General features: G+C 47.2%; 1 protein-coding gene across 1 annotated transcript; it reads left to right on the top strand.

Annotated features, from left to right (window-relative positions):
- The first annotated feature begins 647 nt into the window (after nt 1-647).
- Nucleotides 648-21,703, top strand: LOC127912212 (translation initiation factor IF-2-like). Its single transcript, XM_052481127.1, has 2 exons — nt 648-744; nt 21,259-21,703. Exons 1-2 carry the CDS (start codon nt 716-718, stop codon nt 21,701-21,703), a joined length of 474 nt encoding a protein of 157 aa, XP_052337087.1. The 5' UTR covers nt 648-715.
- The last annotated feature ends 1,261 nt before the right edge of the window (nt 21,704-22,964 follow it).

Below are 22,964 nucleotides of genomic sequence, written 5' to 3'. Positions count from 1 at the left end.
TGATCTACCTGTCTCTGTCTCTTCTGTCTCTACCTGGTCTACCTGTCTCTGTCTCTACCTGATCTACCTGCCTCTGCCTCTTCTGTCTCTACCTGATCTACCTGATCTACCTGGTCTACCTGGTCTACCTGCCTCTGTCTCTACCTGATCTACCTGGTCTACCTGCCTCTGTCTCTTCTGTCTCTACCTGATCTACCTGATCTACCTGCTCTCTGTCTCTACCTGATCGACCTACCTCTGTCTGTTCTGTCTCTACCTGATCTACCTGATCTACCTACCTCTGTCTCTTCTGTCTCTACCTGATCTACCTGATCTACCTGTCTTACCTGTCTCTTGTCTCTGCTCTCCTGTGACCTGGATAACTTATGCCTTCCCCTTTAACACACCTCCACAACTAATCAACTTTGCTTCCTTTACAATGTTGTTGCTTGATCTCTCTACCTCTCCTTGTCCTCTTCCTCTTCTCTTCTTCTTGTTCCTGTCTTTTTCCACCTCCTCCCGTCTCTCTTTGTCTCTGCTGTGTTGTCTCTCTCTCTCTCTCTCCTTCCTAGTGGGGAAGTGTCAGGGGGCAGACAGGGGCATCGGTAGCGTTGGGGGGGGGAGGGGATGGGGAGGGTCCGGCGGGTCCCAGTGACAGTGTGAAGATGATGCCTGGCGGTACCAGCATGGCGATGTCGGGGTCAAGGCCGGGAGGTGGCAGGCGGTCCAGAGCCACATGCAGGCGGGAGGACTCAGGCCCACCAAGTGAGTTATGACGATTGAATACTGTTCTAGGGAGATGGTGTATACTTTATATACACAAACATTAAGGACACTTTACACTTTTTTGCCCTCAGAACAGCCTCAATTTGTCTGGGCAAGGTTTCGAAAGTGTTTCCACAGGGATGCTGGCCCATGTTGACTCCAATGCCAGGTCGCAAATGTAAACAAGAACTTGTTCTCAACTTGCCTACCTGGTTAAATAAAGGTGAAATAAAATAAAATAAAAAATAAAAAAAATGCTTCCCACAGTTGTGTCAAGTTGACTGGATGTCCTTTGGGTGGTGGACCGTTCTTAATACACACAGGAAACTGTTGAGTGTGAAAAACCCAGCAGCGTTGACACAAACCGGTGCGCCTGGCACCTACTACCATACCCCATTCAAAGGCACCTACTACCATACCCCATTCAAAGGCACCTACTACCATACCCCATTCAAAGGCACCTACTACCATACCCCATTCAAAGGCACCTACTACCATACCCCATTCAAAGGCACCTACTACCATACCCCATTCAAAGGCACCTACTACCATACCCCATTCAAAGGCACCTACTACCATACCCCATTCAAAGGCACCTACTACCATACCCCATTCAAAGGCACCTACTACCATACCCCATTCAAAGGCACTTCAATCTTTTGTTTTGCCCATTCACCCTCTGAATGCCACACGTACACAATCCATGTCTCAGTTGTCTCAAGGCTTAAAAATCCTTCTTTAACCTGTCTCCTCCCCTTCATCTACACTGATTGAAGTGGATTTAACAATTGACATCAATAAGGGATCATAGCTTTCACCTGGATTCACCTGGTCAGTTTATGTCATGGAAAGAGCAGGTGTCCTTAATGTTGTGTACACTCATTGTACAGTATAGATGGTATAGGTAGAGGGCAGAGGGTATATATTGTACAGGCAGAGGACAGAGGGTATAGATGGTCAAAGGTAGATGGTAGAGGGTATAGATGGTACAGGTAGATGGTATAGATGGAAAGGGAGAGGGTATAGATGGTACAGGAAGATGGTAGAGGGTATAGCTGGTATAGGTAGAGGGTATAGATGGTACAGGTAGATGACAGAGGGTATAGCTGGTATAGGTTTAGGGTAGAAGGGAGAGGGTATAGATGGTACAGGTAGAGAACAGGGTATAGATGGTATAGGTAGAGGGTATAGATGGTACAGGTAGAGGACAGCGGGTATAGATGGTACAGGTAGAGGGTATAGATGGTACAGGTAGAGGGTATAGATGGTACAGGTAGAGGACAGGGTATAGATGGTACAGGTAGAGGATATAGATGGTACAGGTAGAGGGATATAGATGGTACAGGTAGAGGATATAGATGGTATTATAGAGAGTATAGATGGTACAGGTAGAGGACAGAGGGTATAGATGGTTAATGTAGAGGGTATAGATGGTATACTTAGAGGGTATAGATGGTACAGGTAGAGGGTATAGATGGTACAGGTAGAGGACAGAGGGTATAGATGGTATCAGGTAGGGAGTATAGATGGTACAGGTATATGACAGAGGGTACAGATGGTAGAAGGTATAGATGGTATAGGTAGAGGGTATAGATGGTAGAGGTAGAGGGTATAGATGGTAGAGGTAGGACCACAGAGGGTATAGATGGTATAGGTAGAGGGTATAGATGGTACAGGTAGAGGACATAGGGTATAGATGGTACAGGTAGAGGGTATAGATGGTACAGGTATAGGACAGAGGGTATAGATGGTATAGGTAGAGATGGTAGAGGTAGAGGCAGAGGGTATAGATGATATAGGTAGAGGGTAGAGGGTGTAGAGGGTAGAAGGTATAGACCCCAGGTAGAGGGTATAGATGGTACAGGTAGAGATGGTAGAGGTAGAGGGTAGAGGGTATAGATGATATAGGTAGAGGGTAGAGGGTGTAGAGGGTAGAAGGTATAGATGGTACGGATAAAGTACAGAGGGTATAGATGGTACAGATAAAGGACAGATGGTATAGATGGTACATGTGGAGGGCAGAGGGTATTCAGGGTGCAGGTAGATGACAAAGGGCATAGCTGGTATAGGTATAGGGTAGAGGGGAGAGTGTATAAATGGTACAAGTAGAGTTAGAGGGTATAGATGGATAGGTAGGGAGTATAGATGGTCCAGGTAGAGGACATAGGGTATAGATGGTATAGGTAGAAGACAGAGGATATAGATGGTATCGATAGAGGGTATAGATGGTACAGGTAGAGGACAGAGGGTATAGATGGTACAGGTAGAGGACAGAGGGTATAGATGGTATAGGTAGGGAGTATAGATGGTACAGGTAGAGGACAGAGGGTACAGATGGTACAGGTAGAGAGAGGACAGAGGGTATAGATGGTATAGGTAGGGAGTATAGATGGTACAGGTAGAGGACAGAGGGTACAGATGGTAGAGGGTATAGATGATACAGGTAGAGGGTATAGATGGTAGAGGGTAGAGGACAGAGGGTATAGATGTTATAGGTAGGGAGTATAGATGGTACATGTAGAGGACAGAGGGTACAGATGGTAGAGGGTATAGAGGGTAGAGGGTATAGATGGTAGAGGGTATAGATGGTACAGGTATAGGACAGAGGGTATAGATGGTAGAGGGTAGAGGACAGAGGGTATAGATGGTAGAGGGTAGAGGACAGAGGGTATAGAGGGTAGAGGGTATAGATGGTACAGGTATAGGACAGAGGGTATAGTGGTACATGTAGAGGACAGAGGGTATAGATGTTATAGGTAGGGAGTATAGATGGTACAGGTAGAGGACAGAGGGTACAGATGGTAGAGGGTATAGAGGGTAGAGGGTATAGATGGTACAGGTAGAGGACAGAGGGTATAGATGGTATCGATAGAGGGTATAGATGGTACAGGTAGAGGACAGAGGGTATAGATGTTATAGGTAGGGAGTATAGATGGTACATGTAGAGGACAGAGGGTACAGATGGTAGAGGGTATAGAGGGTAGAGGGTATAGATGGTACAGGTAGAGGACAGAGGGTATAGATGGTATAGGTAGGGAGTATAGATGGTACAGGTAGAGGACAGGGTACAGATGGTAGAGGGTATAGAGGGTAGAGGGTATAGATGGTACAGGTAGAGGACAGAGGGTATAGATGTTATAGGTAGGGAGTATAGATGGTACATGTAGAGGGGACAGAGGGTACAGATGGTAGAGGGTATAGAGGGTAGAGGGTATAGATGGTACAGGTAGAGGACAGAGGGTATAGATGGTATAGGTAGGGAGTATAGATGGTACAGGTAGAGGACAGAGGGTATATATGGTACAGGTAGAGGACAGAGGATATAGATGGTATCGATAGAGGGTATAGATGGTACACGTAGAGGACAGAGGGTATAGATGTTATAGGTAGGGAGTATAGATGGTACATGTAGAGGACAGAGGGTACAGATGGTAGAGGGTATAGAGGGTAGAGGGTATAGATGGTACAGGTAGAGGGTAGAGGGTATAGATGGTACATGTAGAGGACAGATGGTATAGATGGTATATGTAGAGGGTATAGATGGTATATGTAGAGGGTATAGATGGTAGAGGTAGAGGGTATAGATGGTATAGGTAGAGGGTATAGAGGGTAGAGGGTATAGATGGTACAGGTAGAGGGTAGAGGGTATAGATGGTACATGTAGAGGACAGATGGTATAGATGGTATATGTAGAGGGTATAGATGGTATATGTAGAGGGTATAGATGGTATAGGTAGAGGGTATAGATGGTATATGTAGAGGGTATAGATGGTATATGTAGAGGGGAGAGGGGAGAGGGTATAGATGGTACATGTAGAGGACAGATGGTATAGATGGTATATGTAGAGGGTATAGATGGTATATGTAGAGGGTATAGATGGTATAGGTAGAGGGAGAGGGTATAGATGGTATATGTAGAGGGGAGAGGGGAGAGGGTATAGATGGTATTGGTAGAGGGGAGGGGAGAGGGTATAGATGGTATATGTAGAGGGTATAGATGGTAGAGGGAGAGGGTATAGATGGTACAGGTAGAGGGTAGAAGGTATATATGGAATAGGTAGAGGGAATAGATGTTATAGGTAGAGGGAATAGATGGTAGAGGGTAGAGGACAGAGGGTATAGAGGGTGTAGGTAGAAGACAGAGGGTATAGCTGGTATGGATATAGGGTAGAGGGTATAGATGGTAGAGGGTATAGATGGTATAGGTAGAGGGTATAGATGGTACAGGTAGATGACAGAGGGCATAGCTGAAATAGGTATAAGGTAGAGGGGATAGGGTATAGATGGTACAGGTAGAGGGTATAGATGGTACAGGTAGAGGACAGAGGGTATAGATGGTATAGGTAGAGGGTAGATGTTATAGATGATATAGGTAGAGGGTGTACAGGGTAGATGTTATAGATGATATAGGTAGAGGGTAGAGGGTGTACAGGGTAGATGTTATAGATGATATAGGTAGAGGGTAGAGGGTGTACAGGGTAGATGTTATAGATGATATAGGTAGAGGGTAGAGGGTATAGATAGTATGGGTAGAGGACAGAGGGTATAGAGTAAGAGGGAGGACAGGAGAGAGGGGAGGTAGTGTGAGACTAAGAGGGAGGACAGGAGGGAGGGGAGGTAGTGTGAGAGTAAGAGGGAGGAAGGGGCCCAGGTGCCAATGTTCCAAGGTGGTGTGGTGCTCTGAAACGTGTGATGACAGGCTGGGCTTGGTAGGAATAACGTGCGGAAGATGTGAACTCTGAGCTAACAATAGACTGCAGAATTACACTGTCGCGGAGCCGCCATCACGCCAACTCCTAACCAGCTAATAGTCTACTACACAGCCCTGCATGGTAAATGACCTATAGGACAAACTCAGAGACAATGGGGTCTGTTAATGACCTATAGGACATACTCAGAGACAATGGGGTCTGTTAATGACCTATAGGACATACTCAGAGACAATGGGGTCTGTTAATGACCTATAGGACATACTCAGAGACAATGGGGTCTGTTAATGACCTATAGGACATACTCAGAGACAATGGGGTCTGTTAATGACCTATAGGACAAACTCAGAGACAGTGGGGTCTGTTAATGACCTATAGGACAAACTCAGAGACAGTGGGGTCTGTTAATGACCTATAGGACATACTCAGAGACAATGGGGTCTGTTAATGACCTATAGGACAAACTCAGAGACAGTGGGGTCTGTTAATGACCGATAGGACAAACTCAGAGACAATGGGGTCTGTTAATGACCTATAGGACATACTCAGAGACAATGGGGTCTGTTAATGACCTATAGGACATACTCAGAGACAATGGGGTCTGTTAATGACCTATAGGACATACTCAGAGACAATGGGGTCTGTTAATGACCTATAGGACATACTCAGAGACAATGGGGTCTGTTAATGACCTATAGGACATACTCAGAGGCAATGGGGTCTGTTAATGACCTATAGGACATACTCAGAGACAATGGGGTCTGTTAATGACCTATAGGACATACTCAGAGACAATGGGGTCTGTTAATGACCTATAGGACATACTCAGAGACAATGGGGTCTGTTAATGACCTATAGGACATACTCAGAGACAATGGGGTCTGTTAATGACCTATAGGACATACTCAGAGACAATGGGGTCTGTTAATGACCTATAGGACATACTCAGAGACAATGGGGTCTGTTAATGACCTATAGGACAAACTCATAGACAGTGGGGTCTGTTAATGACCTAAAGGACATACTCAGAGACAATGGGGTCTGTTTATGACCTATAGGACAAACTCAGAGACAATGGGGTCTGTTAATGACCGATAGGACAAACTCAGAGACAGTGGGGTCTGTTAATGACCTAAAGGACATACTCAGAGACAATGGGGTATGTTAATGACCTAAAGGACAAACTCACAGACAATGGGGTCTGTTAATGACCTAAAGGACAAACTCAGAGACAATGGGGTCTGTTAATGACCTATAGGACATACTCAGAGACAATGGGGTCTATTGATGACCTACCAACACATTTTCACACAGTGAATGTTGAAGTCCATCTTCTCGCTAATAGTTCTAGCCTCAGACGTTTCTCGTCAAAATAACAATCGGATTGAGAATATCCAACTCAAGACAGAGGGTATAGTGGGAAATGTATTATGTTCTGTACTATAAACAAATGGAATCTGTTACACACTAACAAACAGTCTGTTACTCTCAGTCTGTTACTCACTCACAGTCTGTTACTCACAGTCTGTTACTCACTCACAGTCTGTTACTCTCAGTCTGTTACTCACAGTCTGTTACTCACTCACAGTCTGTTACTCACTCACAGTCTGTTACTCACAGTCTGTTACTCACAGTCTGTTACTCACTCACAGTCTGTTACTCACAGTCTGTTACTCACTCACAGTCTGTTACTCACAGTCTGTTACTCTCAGTCTGTTACTCACAGTCTGTTACTCTCAGTATGTTACTCACTCACAGTCTGTTACTCACAGTATGTTACTCACTCACAGTCTGTTACTCACTCACAGTCTGTTACTCACAGTTTGTTACTCACTCACAGTTTGTTACTCACTAACAAACAGTCTGTTAGTCACAGTCTGTTACTCTCAGTTTGTTACTCACTCACAGTCTGTTACTCACTCACAGTCTGTTACTCACAGTCTGTTACTCACAGTCTGTTACTCACTCACAGTCTGTTACTCACAGTCTGTTACTCACTCACAGTCTGTTACTCTCAGTTTGTTACTCACTCACAGTCTGTTACTCACTCACAGTCTGTTACTCACAGTCTGTTACTCACTCACAGTCTGTTACTCACAGTCTGTTACTCTCAGTCTGTTACTCACAGTCTGTTACTCTCAGTCTGTTACTCACTCACAGTCTGTTACTCACTCACAGTCTGTTACTCACTCACAGTCTGTTACTCACAGTCTGTTACTCACTCACAGTTTGTTACTCACTAACAAACAGTCTGTTACTCACAGTCTGTTACTCTCAGTTTGTTACTCACTCACAGTCTGTTACTCACTCACAGTCTGTTACTCACAGTCTGTTACTCACTAACAAACAGTCTGTTACTCACAGTCTGTTACTCACTCACAGTCTGTTACACACAAACAAACAGTCTGTTACTCACTCACAGTCTGTTACTCACTCACAGTCTGTTACTCACTCACAGTCTGTTACTCACAGTCTGTTACTCACTCACAGTCTGTTACTCACAGTCTGTTACTCACTCACAGTCTGTTACTCACAGTTTGTTACTCACTCACAGTTTGTTACTCACTAACAAACAGTCTGTTACTCACAGTCTGTTACTCTCAGTTTGTTACTCACTCACAGTCTGTTACTCACTCACAGTCTGTTACACAAACAAACAGTCTGTTACTCACTCACAGTCTGTTACTCACTCACAGTCTGTTACTCACTCACAGTCTGTTACACACAAACAAACAGTCTGTTACTCACTCACAGTCTGTTACTCACTCACAGTCTGTTACTCACTCACAGTCTGTTACAAACAAACAGTCTGTTACTCACTCACAGTCTGTTACTCACTCACAGTCTGTTACTCATAGTCTGTTACTCACTCACAGTCTGTTACTCACAGTCTGTTACTCACTCACAGTCTGTTACTCACAGTCTGTTACTCACTCACAGTCTGTTACTCACAGTCTGTTACTCACTCACAGTCTGTTACTCACAGTTTGTTACTCACTCACAGTCTGTTACTCACAGTCTGTTACTCACTCACAGTCTGTTACTCACAGTCTGTTACTCACTCACAGTCTGTTACTCACAGTCTGTTACTCACAGTCTGTTACTCACTCACAGTCTGTTACTCACAGTCTGTTACTCACAGTCTGTTACTCACTCACAGTCTGTTACTCACAGTCTGTTACTCACTCACAGTCTGTTACTCACAGTCTGTTACTCACTCACAGTCTGTTACTCACTCACAGTCTGTTACTCACAGTCTGTTACTCACTCACAGTCTGTTACTCACTCACAGTCTGTTACTCACAGTCTGTTACTCACTCACAGTCTGTTACTCACAGTCTGTTACTCACAGTCTGTTACTCACAGTCTGTTACTCACAGTCTGTTACTCACTCACAGTCTGTTACTCACTCACAGTCTGTTACTCACAGTCTGTTACTCACTCACAGTCTGTTACTCACTCACAGTCTGTTACTCACTCACAGTCTGTTACTCACAGTCTGTTACTCACTCACAGTCTGTTACTCACAGTCTGTTACTCACAGTCTGTTACTCACAGTCTGTTACTCACAGTCTGTTACTCACTCACAGTCTGTTACTCACAGTCTGTTACTCACTCACAGTCTGTTACTCACTCACAGTCTGTTACTCACAGTCTGTTACTCACTCACAGTCTGTTACTCACTCACAGTCTGTTACTCACAGTCTGTTACTCACAGTCTGTTACTCACTCACAGTCTGTTACTCACAGTCTGTTACTCACTCACAGTCTGTTACTCACTCACAGTCTGTTACTCACTCACAGTCTGTTACTCACAGTCTGTTACTCACAGTCTGTTACTCACTCACAGTCTGTTACTCACAGTCTGTTACTCACTCACAGTCTGTTACTCACTCACAGTCTGTTACTCACAGTCTGTTACTCACTCACAGTCTGTCTGTTACTCACAGTCTGTTACTCACTCACAGTCTGTTACTCACTCACAGTCTGTTACTCACAGTCTGTTACTCACTCACAGTCTGTTACTCACAGTCTGTTACTCACAGTCTGTTACTCACTCACAGTCTGTTACTCACAGTCTGTTACTCACAGTCTGTTACTCACTCACAGTCTGTTACTCACAGTCTGTTACTCACAGTCTGTTACTCACTCACAGTCTGTTACTCACAGTCTGTTACTCACTCACAGTCTGTTACTCACAGTCTGTTACTCACTCACAGTCTGTTACTCACAGTTTGTTACTCACTCACAGTTTGTTACTCACTAACAAACAGTCTGTTACTCACAGTCTGTTACTCTCAGTTTGTTACTCACTCACAGTCTGTTACTCACTCACAGTCTGTTACTCACAGTCTGTTACTCACTAACAGTCTGTTACACACAAACAAACAGTCTGTTACTCACTCACAGTCTGTTACTCACTCACAGTCTGTTACTCACTCACAGTCTGTTACACACAAACAAACAGTCTGTTACTCACTCACAGTCTGTTACTCACTCACAGTCTGTTACTCACAGTCTGTTACTCACAGTCTGTTACTCACAGTCTGTTACTCACAGTCTGTTACTCACAGTCTGTTACTCACTCACAGTCTGTTACTCACAGTCTGTTACTCACTCACAGTCTGTTACTCACAGTCTGTTACTCACTCACAGTCTGTTACTCACAGTCTGTTACTCACTCACAGTCTGTTACTCACAGTCTGTTACTCACTCACAGTCTGTTACTCACAGTCTGTTACTCACTCACAGTCTGTTACTCACAGTCTGTTACTCACTCACAAACAGTCTGCTTCTCTCTAATAAAAAATAATTCTGTACGTTTCTCGTTAAAATAACATCTAACTCAAGACTTTGTAAACACAGTGTGATGGAAAACAGCGTGTTTGAGTTTCACATGATGTGTGTCGTCGCGGCGGCGCTGGAGTTCACTGTCTGAATGACGTGTTTTAGACCCTAATCACAATGTGTCAGAAAATGAGACGGTTAATTTAGCTTCTCCACCCTCTTTCGTTTCGCCTCCCTTTCTTTTTCACATCTCCTGCTGTCTATGATTTCTCTCTCTCTCCGCAACACGTTCACTCCTTCACGACCTCCTACCCTCTTTCTCTCCTCTCATCTCCTCCTCTCATCTTTCTCTCTTTGCCCCGTCTATAATTGGATTCTATTTCCAGGACGCTATAAGTGTCGGTGTCTCTTGTTCCGGTGTCTCTTGTGTCGGTGTCTCTTGTATTGGTGTCTCTTGTGTCTGTGTCTCTTGTGTTGGTGTCTCTTGTGTTGGTGTCTCTTGTGTTGGTGTCTCTTGTATTGGTGTCTCTTGTGTCTGTGTCTCTTGTGTTGGTGTCTCTTGTGTCGGTGTCTCTTGTGTGTGTCTCTTGTGTGTGTCTCTTGTGTTGGTGTCTCTTGTGTTGGTGTCTCTTGTGTCGGTGTCTCTTGTTCCAGTGTCTCTTGTGTCTGTCTCTTGTGTTGGTGTCTCTTGTGTTGGTGTCTCTTGTGTTGGTGTCTCTTGTGTCGGTGTCTCTTGTTCCAGTGTCTCTTGTGTCTGTCTCTTGTGTTGGTGTCTCTTGTGTTGGTGTCTCTTGTGTCGGTGTCTCTTGTTCCAGTGTCTCTTGTGTCTGTCTCTTGTGTTGGTGTCTCTTGTGTTGGTGTCTCTTGTGTCGGTGTCTCTTGTTCCAGTGTCTCTTGTGTCGGTGTCTCTTGTGTTGGTGTCTCTTGTGTTGGTGTCTCTTGTGTTGGTGTCTCTTGTGTTGGTGTCTCTTGTGTCGGTGTCTCTTGTGTTGGTGTCTCTTGTGTTGGTGTCTATTGTGTCTGTCTCTTGTGTCTGTCTCTTGTGTTGGTGTCTCTTGTGTTGGTGTCTCTTGTGTCGGTGTCTCTTGTTCCGGTGTCTCTTGTGTCGGTGTCTCTTGTGTTGGTGTCTCTTGTGTCGGTGTCTCTTGTGTTGGTGTCTCTTGTGTTGGTGTCTCTTGTGTTGGTGTCTCTTGTGTTGGTGTCTCTTGTGTTGGTGTCTCTTGTGTCTGTCTCTTGTGTCGGTGTCTCTTGTGTTGGTGTCTCTTGTGTTGGTGTCTCTTGTGTCGGTGTCTCTTGTGTTGGTGTCTCTTGTGTTGGTGTCTCTTGTGTCGGTGTCTCTTGTGTTGGTGTCTCTTGTGTCGGTGTCTCTTGTGTCGGTGTCTCTTGTGTCGGTGTCTCTTGTGTCGGTGTCTCTTGTGTTGGTGTCTCTTGTGTCGGTGTCTCTTGTGTCGGTGTCTCTTGTGTCGGTGTCTCTTGTGTCGGTGTCTCTTGTGTTGGTGTCTCTTGTGTTGGTGTCTCTTGTGTCTGTCTCTTGTGTCGGTGTCTCTTGTGTCGGTGTCTCTTGTGTCGGTGTCTCTTGTGTCTGTCTCTTGTGTCGGTGTCTCTTGTGTCGGTGTCTCTTGTGTCGGTGTCTCTTGTGTCGGTGTCTCTTGTGTTGGTGTCTCTTGTGTCGGTGTCTCTTGTGTCGGTGTCTCTTGTGTTGGTGTCTCTTGTGTTGGTGTCTCTTGTGTCGGTGTCTCTTGTGTCGGTGTCTCTTGTGTCGGTGTCTCTTGTGTCGGTGTCTCTTGTGTCTGTCTCTTCTGTTGGTGTCTCTTCTGTTTGTGTATCTTGTGTTGGTGTCTCTTGTGTCGGTGTCTCTTGTGTTGGTGTCTCTTGTTCCGGTGTCTCTTGTGTCGGTGTCTCTTGTGTCTGTGTCTCTTGTGTCGGTGTCTCTTGTGTCTGTCTCTTGTGTTGGTGTCTCTTGTGTCGGTGTCTCTTGTGTCGGTGTCTCTTGTGTCGGTGTCTCTTGTGTTGGTGTCTCTTGTGTTGGTGTCTCTTGTGTCGGTGTCTCTTGTGTTGGTGTGTCTTCTGTTGGTGTCTCTTGTGTTGGTGTCTCTTGTGTCGGTGTCTCTTGTGTCGGTGTCTCTTGTGTCGGTGTCTCTTGTGTCTGTCTCTTGTGTTGGTGTCTCTTGTTCCAGTGTCTCTTGTGTCGGTGTCTCTTGTGTTGGTGTCTCTTGTGTCGGTGTCTCTTGTGTCGGTGTCTCTTGTGTCGGTGTCTCTTGTGTCGGTGTCTCTTGTGTCGGTGTCTCTTGTGTTGGTGTCTCTTGTGTCGGTGTCTCTTGTGTCGGTGTCTCTTGTGTCGGTGTCTCTTGTGTCGGTGTCTCTTGTGTCGGTGTCTCTTGTGTTGGTGTCTCTTGTGTTGGTGTCTCTTGTGTTGGTGTCTCTTGTGTTGGTGTCTCTTGTGTTGGTGTCTCTTGTGTCGGTGTCTCTTGTGTTGGTGTGTCTTCTGTTGGTGTCTCTTGTGTTGGTGTCTCTTGTGTCGGTGTCTCGTGTGTCTGTCGCTTGTGTCTGTGTCTCTTGTGTTGGTGTCTCTTGTGTCGGTGTCTCTTGTGTTGGTGTGTCTTCTGTTGGTGTCTCTTGTGTTGGTGTCTCTTGTGTTGGTGTCTATTGTGTCTGTCTCTTGTGTTGGTGTCTCTTGTGTCGGTGTCTCTTATGTCGGTGTATCTTGTGTCGGTGTCTCTTGTGTCGGTGTCTCTTGTGTTGGTGTCTCTTGTGTCTGTCTCTTGTGTTGGTGTCACTTGTGTCTGTGTCTCTTGTGTTGGTGTCTCTTGTGTCTGTCTCTTGTGTTGGTGTCTCTTGTGTCGGTGTCTCTTGTGGCGGTGTCTCTTGTGTCTGTGTCTCTTGTATCAGTGTCTCTTGTGTGGTGTCTCTTGTGTTGGTGTCTCTTGTGTCGGTGTCTCTTGTGTCGGTGTCTATTGTGTCGGTGTCTCTTGTATCAGTGTCTCTTGTGTCGGTGTCTCTTGTGTCGGTGTCTCTTGTGTCTGTCTCTTGTGTCTGTCTCTTGTGTTGGTGTCTCTTGTGTTGGTGTCTCTTGTGTCGGTGTCTCTTGTGTTGGTGTCTCTTGTGTTGGTGTCTCTTGTGTTGGTGTCTCTTGTGTTGGTGTCTCTTGTGTCTGTCTCTTGTGTCGGTGTCTCTTGTGTTGGTGTCTCTTGTGTTGGTGTCTCTTGTGTCGGTGTCTCTTGTTCCAGTGTCTCTTGTGTCTGTCTCTTGTGTTGGTGTCTCTTGTGTTGGTGTCTCTTGTGTTGGTGTCTCTTGTGTCGGTGTCTCTTGTTCCAGTGTCTCTTGTGTTGGTGTCTCTTGTGTTGGTGTCTCTTGTGTTGGTGTCTCTTGTGTCGGTGTCTCTTGTGTCTGTCTCTTGTGTCTGTCTCTTGTGTTGGTGTCTCTTGTGTTGGTGTCTCTTGTGTCGGTGTCTCTTGTTCCAGTGTCTCTTGTGTCGGTGTCTCTTGTGTTGGTGTCTCTTGTGTTGGTGTCTCTTGTGTTGGTGTCTCTTGTGTTGGTGTCTCTTGTGTCGGTGTCTCTTGTGTTGGTGTCTCTTGTGTTGGTGTCTCTTGTGTCTGTCTCTTGTGTCTGTCTCTTGTGTTGGTGTCTCTTGTGTTGGTGTCTCTTGTGTCGGTGTCTCTTGTTCCAGTGTCTCTTGTGTCGGTGTCTCTTGTGTTGGTGTCTATTGTGTCGGTGTCTCTTGTGTTGGTGTCTCTTGTGTTGGTGTCTCTTGTGTTGGTGTCTCTTGTGTTGGTGTCTCTTGTGTTGGTGTCTCTTGTGTCTGTCTCTTGTGTCTGTCTCTTGTGTTGGTGTCTCTTGTGTTGGTGTCTCTTGTGTCGGTGTCTCTTGTGTTGGTGTCTCTTGTGTTGGTGTCTCTTGTGTCGGTGTCTCTTGTGTTGGTGTCTCTTGTGTCGGTGTCTCTTGTGTCGGTGTCTCTTGTGTCGGTGTCTCTTGTGTCGGTGTCTCTTGTGTCGGTGTCTCTTGTGTCTGTGTCTCTTGTGTCTGTGTCTCTTGTGTCGGTGTCTCTTGTGTCGGTGTCTCTTGTGTTGGTGTCTCTTGTGTTGGTGTCTCTTGTGTCTGTCTCTTGTGTCGGTGTCTCTTGTGTCGGTGTCTCTTGTGTCGGTGTCTCTTGTGTCTGTCTCTTGTGTCGGTGTCTCTTGTGTCGGTGTCTCTTGTGTTGGTGTCTCTTGTGTCGGTGTCTCTTGTGTTGGTGTCTCTTGTGTCGGTGTCTCTTGTGTCGGTGTCTCTTGTGTTGGTGTCTCTTGTGTTGGTGTCTCTTGTGTTGGTGTCTCTTGTGTTGGTGTCTCTTGTGTCGGTGTCTCTTGTGTCGGTGTCTCTTGTGTCTGTCTCTTCTGTCGGTGTCTCTTCTGTTTGTGTATCTTGTGTTGGTGTCTCTTGTGTCGGTGTCTCTTGTGTTGGTGTCTCTTGTGTCGGTGTCTCTTGTGTCGGTGTCTCTTGTGTCGGTGTCTCTTGTGTCGGTGTCTCTTGTGTCTGTCTCTTGTGTTGGTGTCTCTTGTGTCGGTGTCTCTTGTGTCGGTGTCTCTTGTGTCGGTGTCTCTTGTGTTGGTGTCTCTTCTGTTGGTGTCTCTTGTGTCGGTGTCTCTTGTGTTGGTGTGTCTTGTGTTGGTGTCTCTTGTGTTGGTGTCTCTTGTGTCGGTGTCTCTTGTGTCGGTGTCTCTTGTGTCGGTGTCTCTTGTGTCTGTCTCTTGTGTTGGTGTCTCTTGTTCCAGTGTCTCTTGTGTCGGTGTCTCTTGTGTTGGTGTCTCTTGTGTCTGTGTCTCTTGTGTCGGTGTCTCTTGTGTCGGTGTCTCTTGTGTCTGTGTCTCTTGTGTCGGTGTCTCTTGTGTTGGTGTCTCTTGTGTCGGTGTCTCTTGTGTCGGTGTCTCTTGTGTCGGTGTCTCTTGTGTCGGTGTCTCTTGTGTCGGTGTCTCTTGTGTTGGTGTCTCTTGTGTTGGTGTCTCTTGTGTTGGTGTGTCTTGTGTTGGTGTCTCTTGTGTTGGTGTCTCTTGTGTCGGTGTCTCTTGTGTTGGTGTGTCTTCTGTTGGTGTCTCTTGTGTTGGTGTCTCTTGTGTCGGTGTCTCTTGTGTCGGTGTCTCTTGTGTCGGTGTCTCTTGTGTCGGTGTCTCTTGTGTCGGTGTCTCTTGTGTTGGTGTGTCTTCTGTTGGTGTCTCTTGTGTTGGTGTCTCTTGTGTTGGTGTCTCTTGTGTCGGTGTCTCTTGTGTCTGTGTCTCTTGTGTTGGTGTCTCTTGTGTCGGTGTCTCTTGTGTCGGTGTCTATTGTGTCGGTGTCTCTTGTGTTGGTGTCTCTTGTGTCTGTCTCTTGTGTTGGTGTCACTTGTGTCTGTGTCTCTTGTGTTGGTGTCTCTTGTGTCTGTCTCTTGTGTTGGTGTCTCTTGTGTCGGTGTCTCTTGTGGCGGTGTCTCTTGTGTCTGTGTCTCTTGTATCAGTGTCTCTTGTGTCGGTGTCTCTTGTGTTGGTGTCTCTTGTGTCGGTGTCTCTTGTGTCGGTGTCTATTGTTGGTGTCTCTTGTGTTGGTGTCTCTTGTGTCTGTCTCTTGTGTTGGTGTCACTTGTGTCTGTGTCTCTTGTGTTGGTGTCTCTTGTGTCTGTCTCTTGTGTTGGTGTCTCTTGTGTCGGTGTCTCTTGTGGCGGTGTCTCTTGTGTCTGTGTCTCTTGTATCAGTGTCTCTTGTGTCGGTATCTCTTGTGTCGGTGTCTCTTGTGTTGGTGTCTCGTGTTGGTGTCTCTTGTGTTGGTGTCTCTTCTGTTGGTGTCTCTTGTGTTGGTGTGTCTTCTGTTGGTGTCTCTTCTGTTGGTGTATCTTGTGTTGGTGTATCTTGTGTCGGTGTCTCTTGTTTTGATGTCTCGTGTGTTGGTGTCTCTTCTGTTGGTGTCTCTTGTGTTGGTGTCTCTTGTGTCGGTGTCTCTTGTGGTAATGTCTTGTGTTGGTGTCTCTTGTGTTGGTGTCTCTTGTGTCTGTCTCTTGTGTCGGTGTCTCTTGTGTCGGTGTCTCTTGTGTTGGTGTCTCTTGTGTCGGTGTCTCTTGTGTCGGTGTCTCTTGTGTTGGTGTGTCTTCTGTTGGTGTCTCTTGTGTTGGTGTCTCTTGTGTTGGTGTCTCTTGTGTTGGTGTCTCTTGTGTTGGTGTCTCTTGTGTCGGTGTATCTTGTGTCGGTGTCTCTTGTGTTGGTGTGTCTTCTGTTGGTGTCTCTTGTGTTGGTGTCTCTTGTGTTGGTGTCTCTTGTGTCTGTCTCTTGTGTTGGTGTCACTTGTGTCTGTGTCTCTTGTGTTGGTGTCTCTTGTGTTGGTGTCTCTTGTGTCGGTGTCTCTTGTGTCGGTGTCTCTTGTGTCGGTGTCTCTTGTGTCTGTCTCTTGTGTCGGTGTCTCTTGTGTCTGTCTCTTGTGTCGGTGTCTCTTGTGTCGGTGTCTCTTGTGTCGGTGTCTCTTGTGTCGGTGTCTCTTGTGTTGGTGTCTCTTGTGTTGGTGTCTCTTGTGTCTGTGTCTCTTGTGTTGGTGTATCTTGTGTCTGTCTCTTGTGTCGGTATCTCTTGTGTCGGTGTCTCTTGTGTTGGTGTCTCGTGTTGGTGTCTCTTCTGTTGGTGTCTCTTGTGTTGGTGTGTCTTCTGTTGGTGTCTCTTCTGTTGGTGTATCTTGTGTTGGTGTATCTTGTGTCGGTGTCTCTTGTGGTAATGTCTTGTGTTGGTGTCTCTTGTGTTGGTGTCTCTTGTTTTGATGTCTCGTGTGTTGGTGTCTCTTCTGTTGGTGTCTCTTGTGTTGGTGTCTCTTGTGTTGGTGTCTCTTGTGTCGGTGTCTCTTGTGTTGTTGTCTCTTGTGTCGGTGTCTCTTGTGGTAATGTCTTGTGTTGGTGTCTCTTGTGTTGGTGTCTCTTGTGTCTGTCTCTTGTGTCGGTGTCTCTTGTGTCGGTGTCTCTTGTGTTGGTGTCTCTTGTGTCGGTGTCTCTTGTGTCGGTGTATCTTGTGTCGGTGTCTCTTGTGTTGGTGTGTCTTCTGTTGGTGTCTCTTGTGTTGGTGTCTCTTGTGTCGGTGTCTCTTGTGTCGGTGTCTCTTGTGTTGGTGTCTCTTGTGTTGGTGTCTCTTGTGTCGGTGTCTCTTGTGTTGGTGTCTCTTGTGTCGGTGTCTCTTGTGTTGGTGTCTCTTGTGTTGGTGTCTCTTGTGTTGGTGTCTCTTGTGTTGGTGTCTCTTGTGTCTGTGTCTCTTGTGTCGGTGTCTCTTGTGTCGGTGTCTCTTGTGTTGGTGTCTCTTGTGTTGGTGTCTCTTGTGTTGGTGTCTCTTGTGTCGGTGTCTCTTGTGTTGGTGTCTCTTGTGTTGGTGTCTCTTGTGTCTGTCTCTTGTGTCTGTCTCTTGTGTCGGTGTCTCTTGTGTTGGTGTCTCTTGTGTCTGTCTCTTGTGTTGGTGTCACTTGTGTCTGTGTCTCTTGTGTTGGTGTCTCTTGTGTTGGTGTCTCGTTGGTGTGTCTTCTGTTGGTGTCTCTTCTGTTGGTGTCTCTTGTGTTGGTGTATCTTGTGTCGGTGTCTCTTGTGGTAATGTCTTGTGTTGGTGTCTCTTGTGTTGGTGTCTCTTCTGTTGGTGTCTCTTGTGTTGGTGTCTCTTGTGGCGGTGTCTCTTGTGTTGGTGTCTCTTGTGTCGGTGTCTCTTGTGTTGGTGTCTCTTGTGTCGGTGTCTCTTGTGTCGGTGTCTCTTGTGTCTGTCTCTTGTGTCTGTCTCTTGTGTCTGTCTCTTGTGTCGGTGTCTCTTGTGTTGGTGTCTCTTGTGTCTGTCTCTTGTGTTGGTGTCACTTGTGTCTGTGTCTCTTGTGTTGGTGTCTCTTGTGTTGGTGTCTCGTGTTGGTGTGTCTTCTGTTGGTGTCTCTTCTGTTGGTGTCTCTTGTGTTGGTGTATCTTGTGTCGGTGTCTCTTGTGGTAATGTCTTGTGTTGGTGTCTCTTGTGTTGGTGTATCTTCTGTTGGTGTCTCTTGTGTTGGTGTCTCTTGTGGCGGTGTCTCTTGTGTCTGTGTCTCTTGTATCAGTGTCTCTTGTGTCGGTATCTCTTGTGCCTGTGTCTCTTGTGTCTGTCTCTTGTGTTGGTGTCTCTTGTGTCTGTCTCTTGTGTTGGTGTCTCTTGTGTCTGTCTCTTGTGTTGGTGTCTCGTGTTGGTGTGTCTTCTGTTGGTGTCTCTTCTGTTGGTGTATCTTGTGTCGGTGTCTCTTGTGTTGGTGTCTCGTGTTGGTGTCTCTTGTGTTGGTGTCTCTTCTGTTGGTGTCTCTTGTGTTGGTGTGTCTTCTGTTGGTGTCTCTTCTGTTGGTGTATCTTGTGTCGGTGTCTCTTGTGTTGGTGTCTCGTGTTGGTGTGTCTTCTGTTGGTGTCTCTTCTGTTGGTGTCTCTTGTGTTGGTGTATCTTGTGTCGGTGTCTCTTGTGGTAATGTCTTGTGTTGGTGTCTCTTGTGTTGGTGTCTCTTGTTTTGATGTCTCGTGTGTTGGTGTCTCTTCTGTTGGTGTCTCTTCTGTTGGTGTCTCTTGTGTCGGTGTCTCTTGTGCCTGTGTCTCTTGTGTCTGTCTCTTGTGTTGGTGTCTCTTGTGTTGGTGTCTCTTGTGTCTGTGTCTATTCTAGTCGGTGTCTCTTATGTCAGTGTCACTTGTATTGGTGTCTCTTGTGTTGGTGTCTCTTCTGTTGGTGTCTCTTGTGTCGGTGTCTCTTGTGCCTGTGTCTCTTGTGTCTGTCTCTTGTGTTGGTGTCTCTTGTGTTGGTGTCTCTTGTGTCTGTGTCTCTTCTAGTCGGTGTCTCTTATGTCAGTGTCACTTGTATTGGTGTCTCTTGTGTTGGTGTCTCTTGTGTTGGTGTCTCAACCCATTTTCTTTCTCTCTCTCTCCCTCCATCGCTCGCTTTCTCTCTCTTCCTTATCAGTCCCGTCTTTCTCTCACTCTTTATATAAAGCCTCCATCTCCCTTCAAGTGGTCTCTTCAAACTATTTAATTTCCCCTTTTGACTTTCCTTTCCCCTTTTGACTAGTTATATAAGTTCAATACCAGACGATTTAAAAAGCAGTCTGAAAGAGACCCGTGTACAGGCGCATATAAAGCCAGCTGCGAGGTGCCTAGTAATGTGAATAGCACGGTGTTCACCCAGTTCAGATTACAGTGCGAGTCTGTCAGGGAAGGCGGAAGAAGGTACGTTTAGAGAGTTGGGAAACACTTTAAAGGAGCGTTTTGGGATACCGAGCTAGAAAAAATGAAACCAGCATCTCCTAGTAATATGTAATAGGTTTATAGATAACTGAATTAAAACATCATCTACTATCTTGTTTTGATAGAGACTCACTGCTAATAAAGCAAGGGAACAACTTGAAAACAGATAAAGAAAGATAAAAGATAGAAGATAAAAGAGATAGTGGAAGAGAGGAGAGGAGAGGAGAGGAGAGGAGAGGAGAGGAGAGAGGAGAGGGGAGGAGAGGAGGGAGGAGAGGGAGAGGCTGAGAGGCTGAGAGGAGAGGGAGAGGAGAGGGAGGAGAGGAGAGGAGAGGAGAGGAGAGGAGAGGAGAGGAGAGGAGAGGAGAGGAGAGGAGAGGCTGAGAGGCTGAGAGGCTGAGAGGCTGAGGAGTTGGTTGGCTGGGAGGATGTCTCTAGGGGCGGAGCGTTGTATTTAAACGAGGAAATAGATTTAGACAGATAAAGGAGAAGGATGATATAGTGCTTTTAAAAGTTGAGAAGAGAGAGAGGAACAAACCCGTAAAGTATTAGTCTCGAAGAGCCAGCTTCGTCAGCCACGTTGGGACACCACACACAGACACACTCCGACACACCCACCGCAACAGATGTGCTCGACCGTGCCCATACGGACCTTTCAGATCCAACCAACGCCGACTCGTACCACGCCCACAAACCCACGGCGTCCAGACACACACGTTACACACCTGCTGACTATCACTCTGGCAGCTCATTCTGCTGCTGTTACTGCTGCTATCTCTGCTGCTGTTACTGGTGCAATCTCTGCTGCTGTACTAGTGCTGCTATCTCTGCTGCTGTTACTGGTGCTATCTCTGCTGATGTTACTGGTGCTGCTATCTCTGCTGCTGTTACTGGTGCTGCTATCTTTGCTGCTATCTCTGCTACTACTATCTCTGCTACTGCTATTTCTGCTCCTACTATCTCTGCTACTACTATCTCTGCTACTGTTATCTCTGATCCTACTATCTCTGCTACTGCTATCTCTGCTACTGCTATCTCTGCTACTACTATCTCTGCTACTGCTATCTCTGCTACTACTATCTCTACTACTGCTATCTCTGCTACTACTATCTCTGCTACTACTATCTCTGCTACTACTATCTCTCCTACTACTACTATCTCTCCTACTACTACTATCTCTGCTACTACTATCTCTTCTACTACTATCTCTGCTACTACTATCTCTGCTACTGCTATCTCTGCTACTGCTGTTACTGGTGCTGTCTCACCCTGCTCTCTTTTTCTCTCCTCCTCCTCCTCCTCTCCCCGGCTCCTCCCGCAACACCACTGCCTCTCCCTTCTTCCATGTGTCCCCCGCCCACCATCCTCCATCAACATCGGTTTCTCCCTTCTGTCCTGTACCTCCTTACCCTCGTGATTCCTTCTCTCTCCTCCACTCTGGTCTATCTCTCTGTCCCCTCAACCTTTCATATCCTTGCTCTCCAAACTCTCCTTCTCCCTTCCATCCTCCTCTCTCCTTCTCCCTCCCATCCTCCTCCTCCCTCCTCTGCTCTCCTTCTCCCTCCCATCCTCCTCCTCCCTCCTCCGCTCTCCTTCTCCCTCCCATCCTCCTCCTCCCTCCTCCTCTCTCCTTCTCCATCCCATCCTCCGCTCTCCTTCTCCCTCCCTCCCATCCTCCTCCTCCCTCCTCCGCTCTCCTTCTCCCTCCCATCCTCCTCCTCCCTCCTCCGCTCTCCTTCTCCCTCCCATCCTCCTCCTCCCTCCTCCGCTCTCCTCCTACTCCTCCCCTTGCTCCCTCCCCTTCCTGCTGCTCTGCCCTCCCAGCTTTGGAGACTCAGTAGGTGCTCTGTCCTCTGCCTCCACCCTGGATCCCCTCCCCTCAGCTGGGCCGCTGGCCCGGCCACGCACCCTGCTACGTCAGCAGAGTCTCCAGCAGCCATTCATCCACCCACCTGCCCCAAGCCTCACCCAGCTCCCACCCACCTCCTCACAGAGTCTGGGAGAGCTATACCAGGTAACCCCGCCGGGGCACGGCCATCCTGGGGGAGGCGGGGGCAGTGAAGGAGGTGGGGTAGGAGGTGGGGTAGGAGGTGGGGGCACTCGAGGAGGTCCCAGGAGGGTGCGAGGGAGCCCTGCAGGGGCAGGCACTTCACAATACAGAGGAGGAGGAGGAGGAAGAGGAGGAGGAGGAGGAGGAAATCCTGGCTCCTGGGATCACATGATGGGCCAGTTGAAAAACAGAGGCCTGGATGCCAAGTCCTTCCTGTGAGTCTCTCTCTGTTTCTTCTGGGTTGGAAACTGTCTCTGTCTGGGTTGGAAACTGTCTCTGTCTGGGTTGTGACTGTCTCTGTCTGGGTTGTGACTGTCTCTGTCTGGGTTGGAAACTGTCTCTGTCTGGGTTGTGACTGTCTCTGTCTGGGTTGTGACTGTCTCTGTCTGGGTTGGAAACTGTCTCTGTCTGGGTTGGAAACTGTCTCTGTCTGGGTTGTGACTGTCTCTGTCTGGGTTGTGACTGTCTCTGTCTGGGTTGTGACTGTCTCTGTCTGAGTTGGAAACTGTCTCTGTCTGGGTTGGAAACTGTCTCTGTCTGGGTTGTGACTGTCTCTGTCTGAGTTGGAAACTGTCTCTGTCTGGGTTGGAAACTGTCTCTGTCTGGGTTGGAAACTGTCTCTGTCTGGGTTGGAAACTGTCTCTGTCTGAGTTGGAAACTGTCTCTGTCTGGGTTGTAACTGTCTCTGTCTGGGTTGTGACTGTCTCTGTCTGGGTTGGAAACTGTCTCTGTCTGGGTTGTGACTGTCTCTGTCTGGGTTGTGACTGTCTCTGTCTGGGTTGTGACTGTCTCTGTCTGGGTTGGAAACTGTCTCTGTCTGGGTTGGAAACTGTCTCTGTCTGGGTTGTGACTGTCTCTGTCTGGGTTGTGACTGTCTCTGTCTGGGTTGGAAACTGTCTCTGTCTGGGTTGGAAACTGTCTCTGTCTGGGTTGTGACTGTCTCTGTCTGGGTTGTGACTGTCTCTGTCTGGGTTGGAAACTGTCTCTGTCTGGGTTGGAAACTGTCTCTGTCTGGGTTGGAAACTGTCTCTGTCTGGGTTGGAAACTGTCTCTGTCTGGGTTGGTAACTGTCTCTGTCTGGGTTGTGACTGTCTCTGTCTGGGTTGTGACTGTCTCTGTCTGGGTTGTGAAACTGTCTCTGTCTGGGTTGTGACTGTCTCTGTCTGGGTTGTGACTGTCTCTGTCTGGGTTGGAAACTGTCTCTGTCTGGGTTGGAAACTGTCTCTGTCTGGGTTGGAAACTGTCTCTGTCTGGGTTGTAACTGTCTCTGTCTGGGTTGTAACTGTCTCTGTCTGGGTTGTGACTGTCTCTGTCTGGGTTGGAAACTGTCTCTGTCTGGGTTGTGACTGTCTCTGTCTGGGTTGGAAACTGTCTCTGTCTGGGTTGTGACTGTCTCTGTCTGAGTTGGAAACTGTCTCTGTCTGGGTTGTGAAACTGTCTCTGTCTGAGTTGGAGGACTGTCTGTAAGCAGGAAGTTGTA

The sequence above is a fragment of the Oncorhynchus keta genome, chromosome 26, assembly GCF_023373465.1.
Source record: "Oncorhynchus keta strain PuntledgeMale-10-30-2019 chromosome 26, Oket_V2, whole genome shotgun sequence".
Lineage (NCBI taxonomy): Eukaryota > Metazoa > Chordata > Actinopteri > Salmoniformes > Salmonidae > Oncorhynchus > Oncorhynchus keta.
Note: the sequence above shows the minus strand (reverse complement) of the source record. Positions and strands in the feature narration are given on the sequence as shown.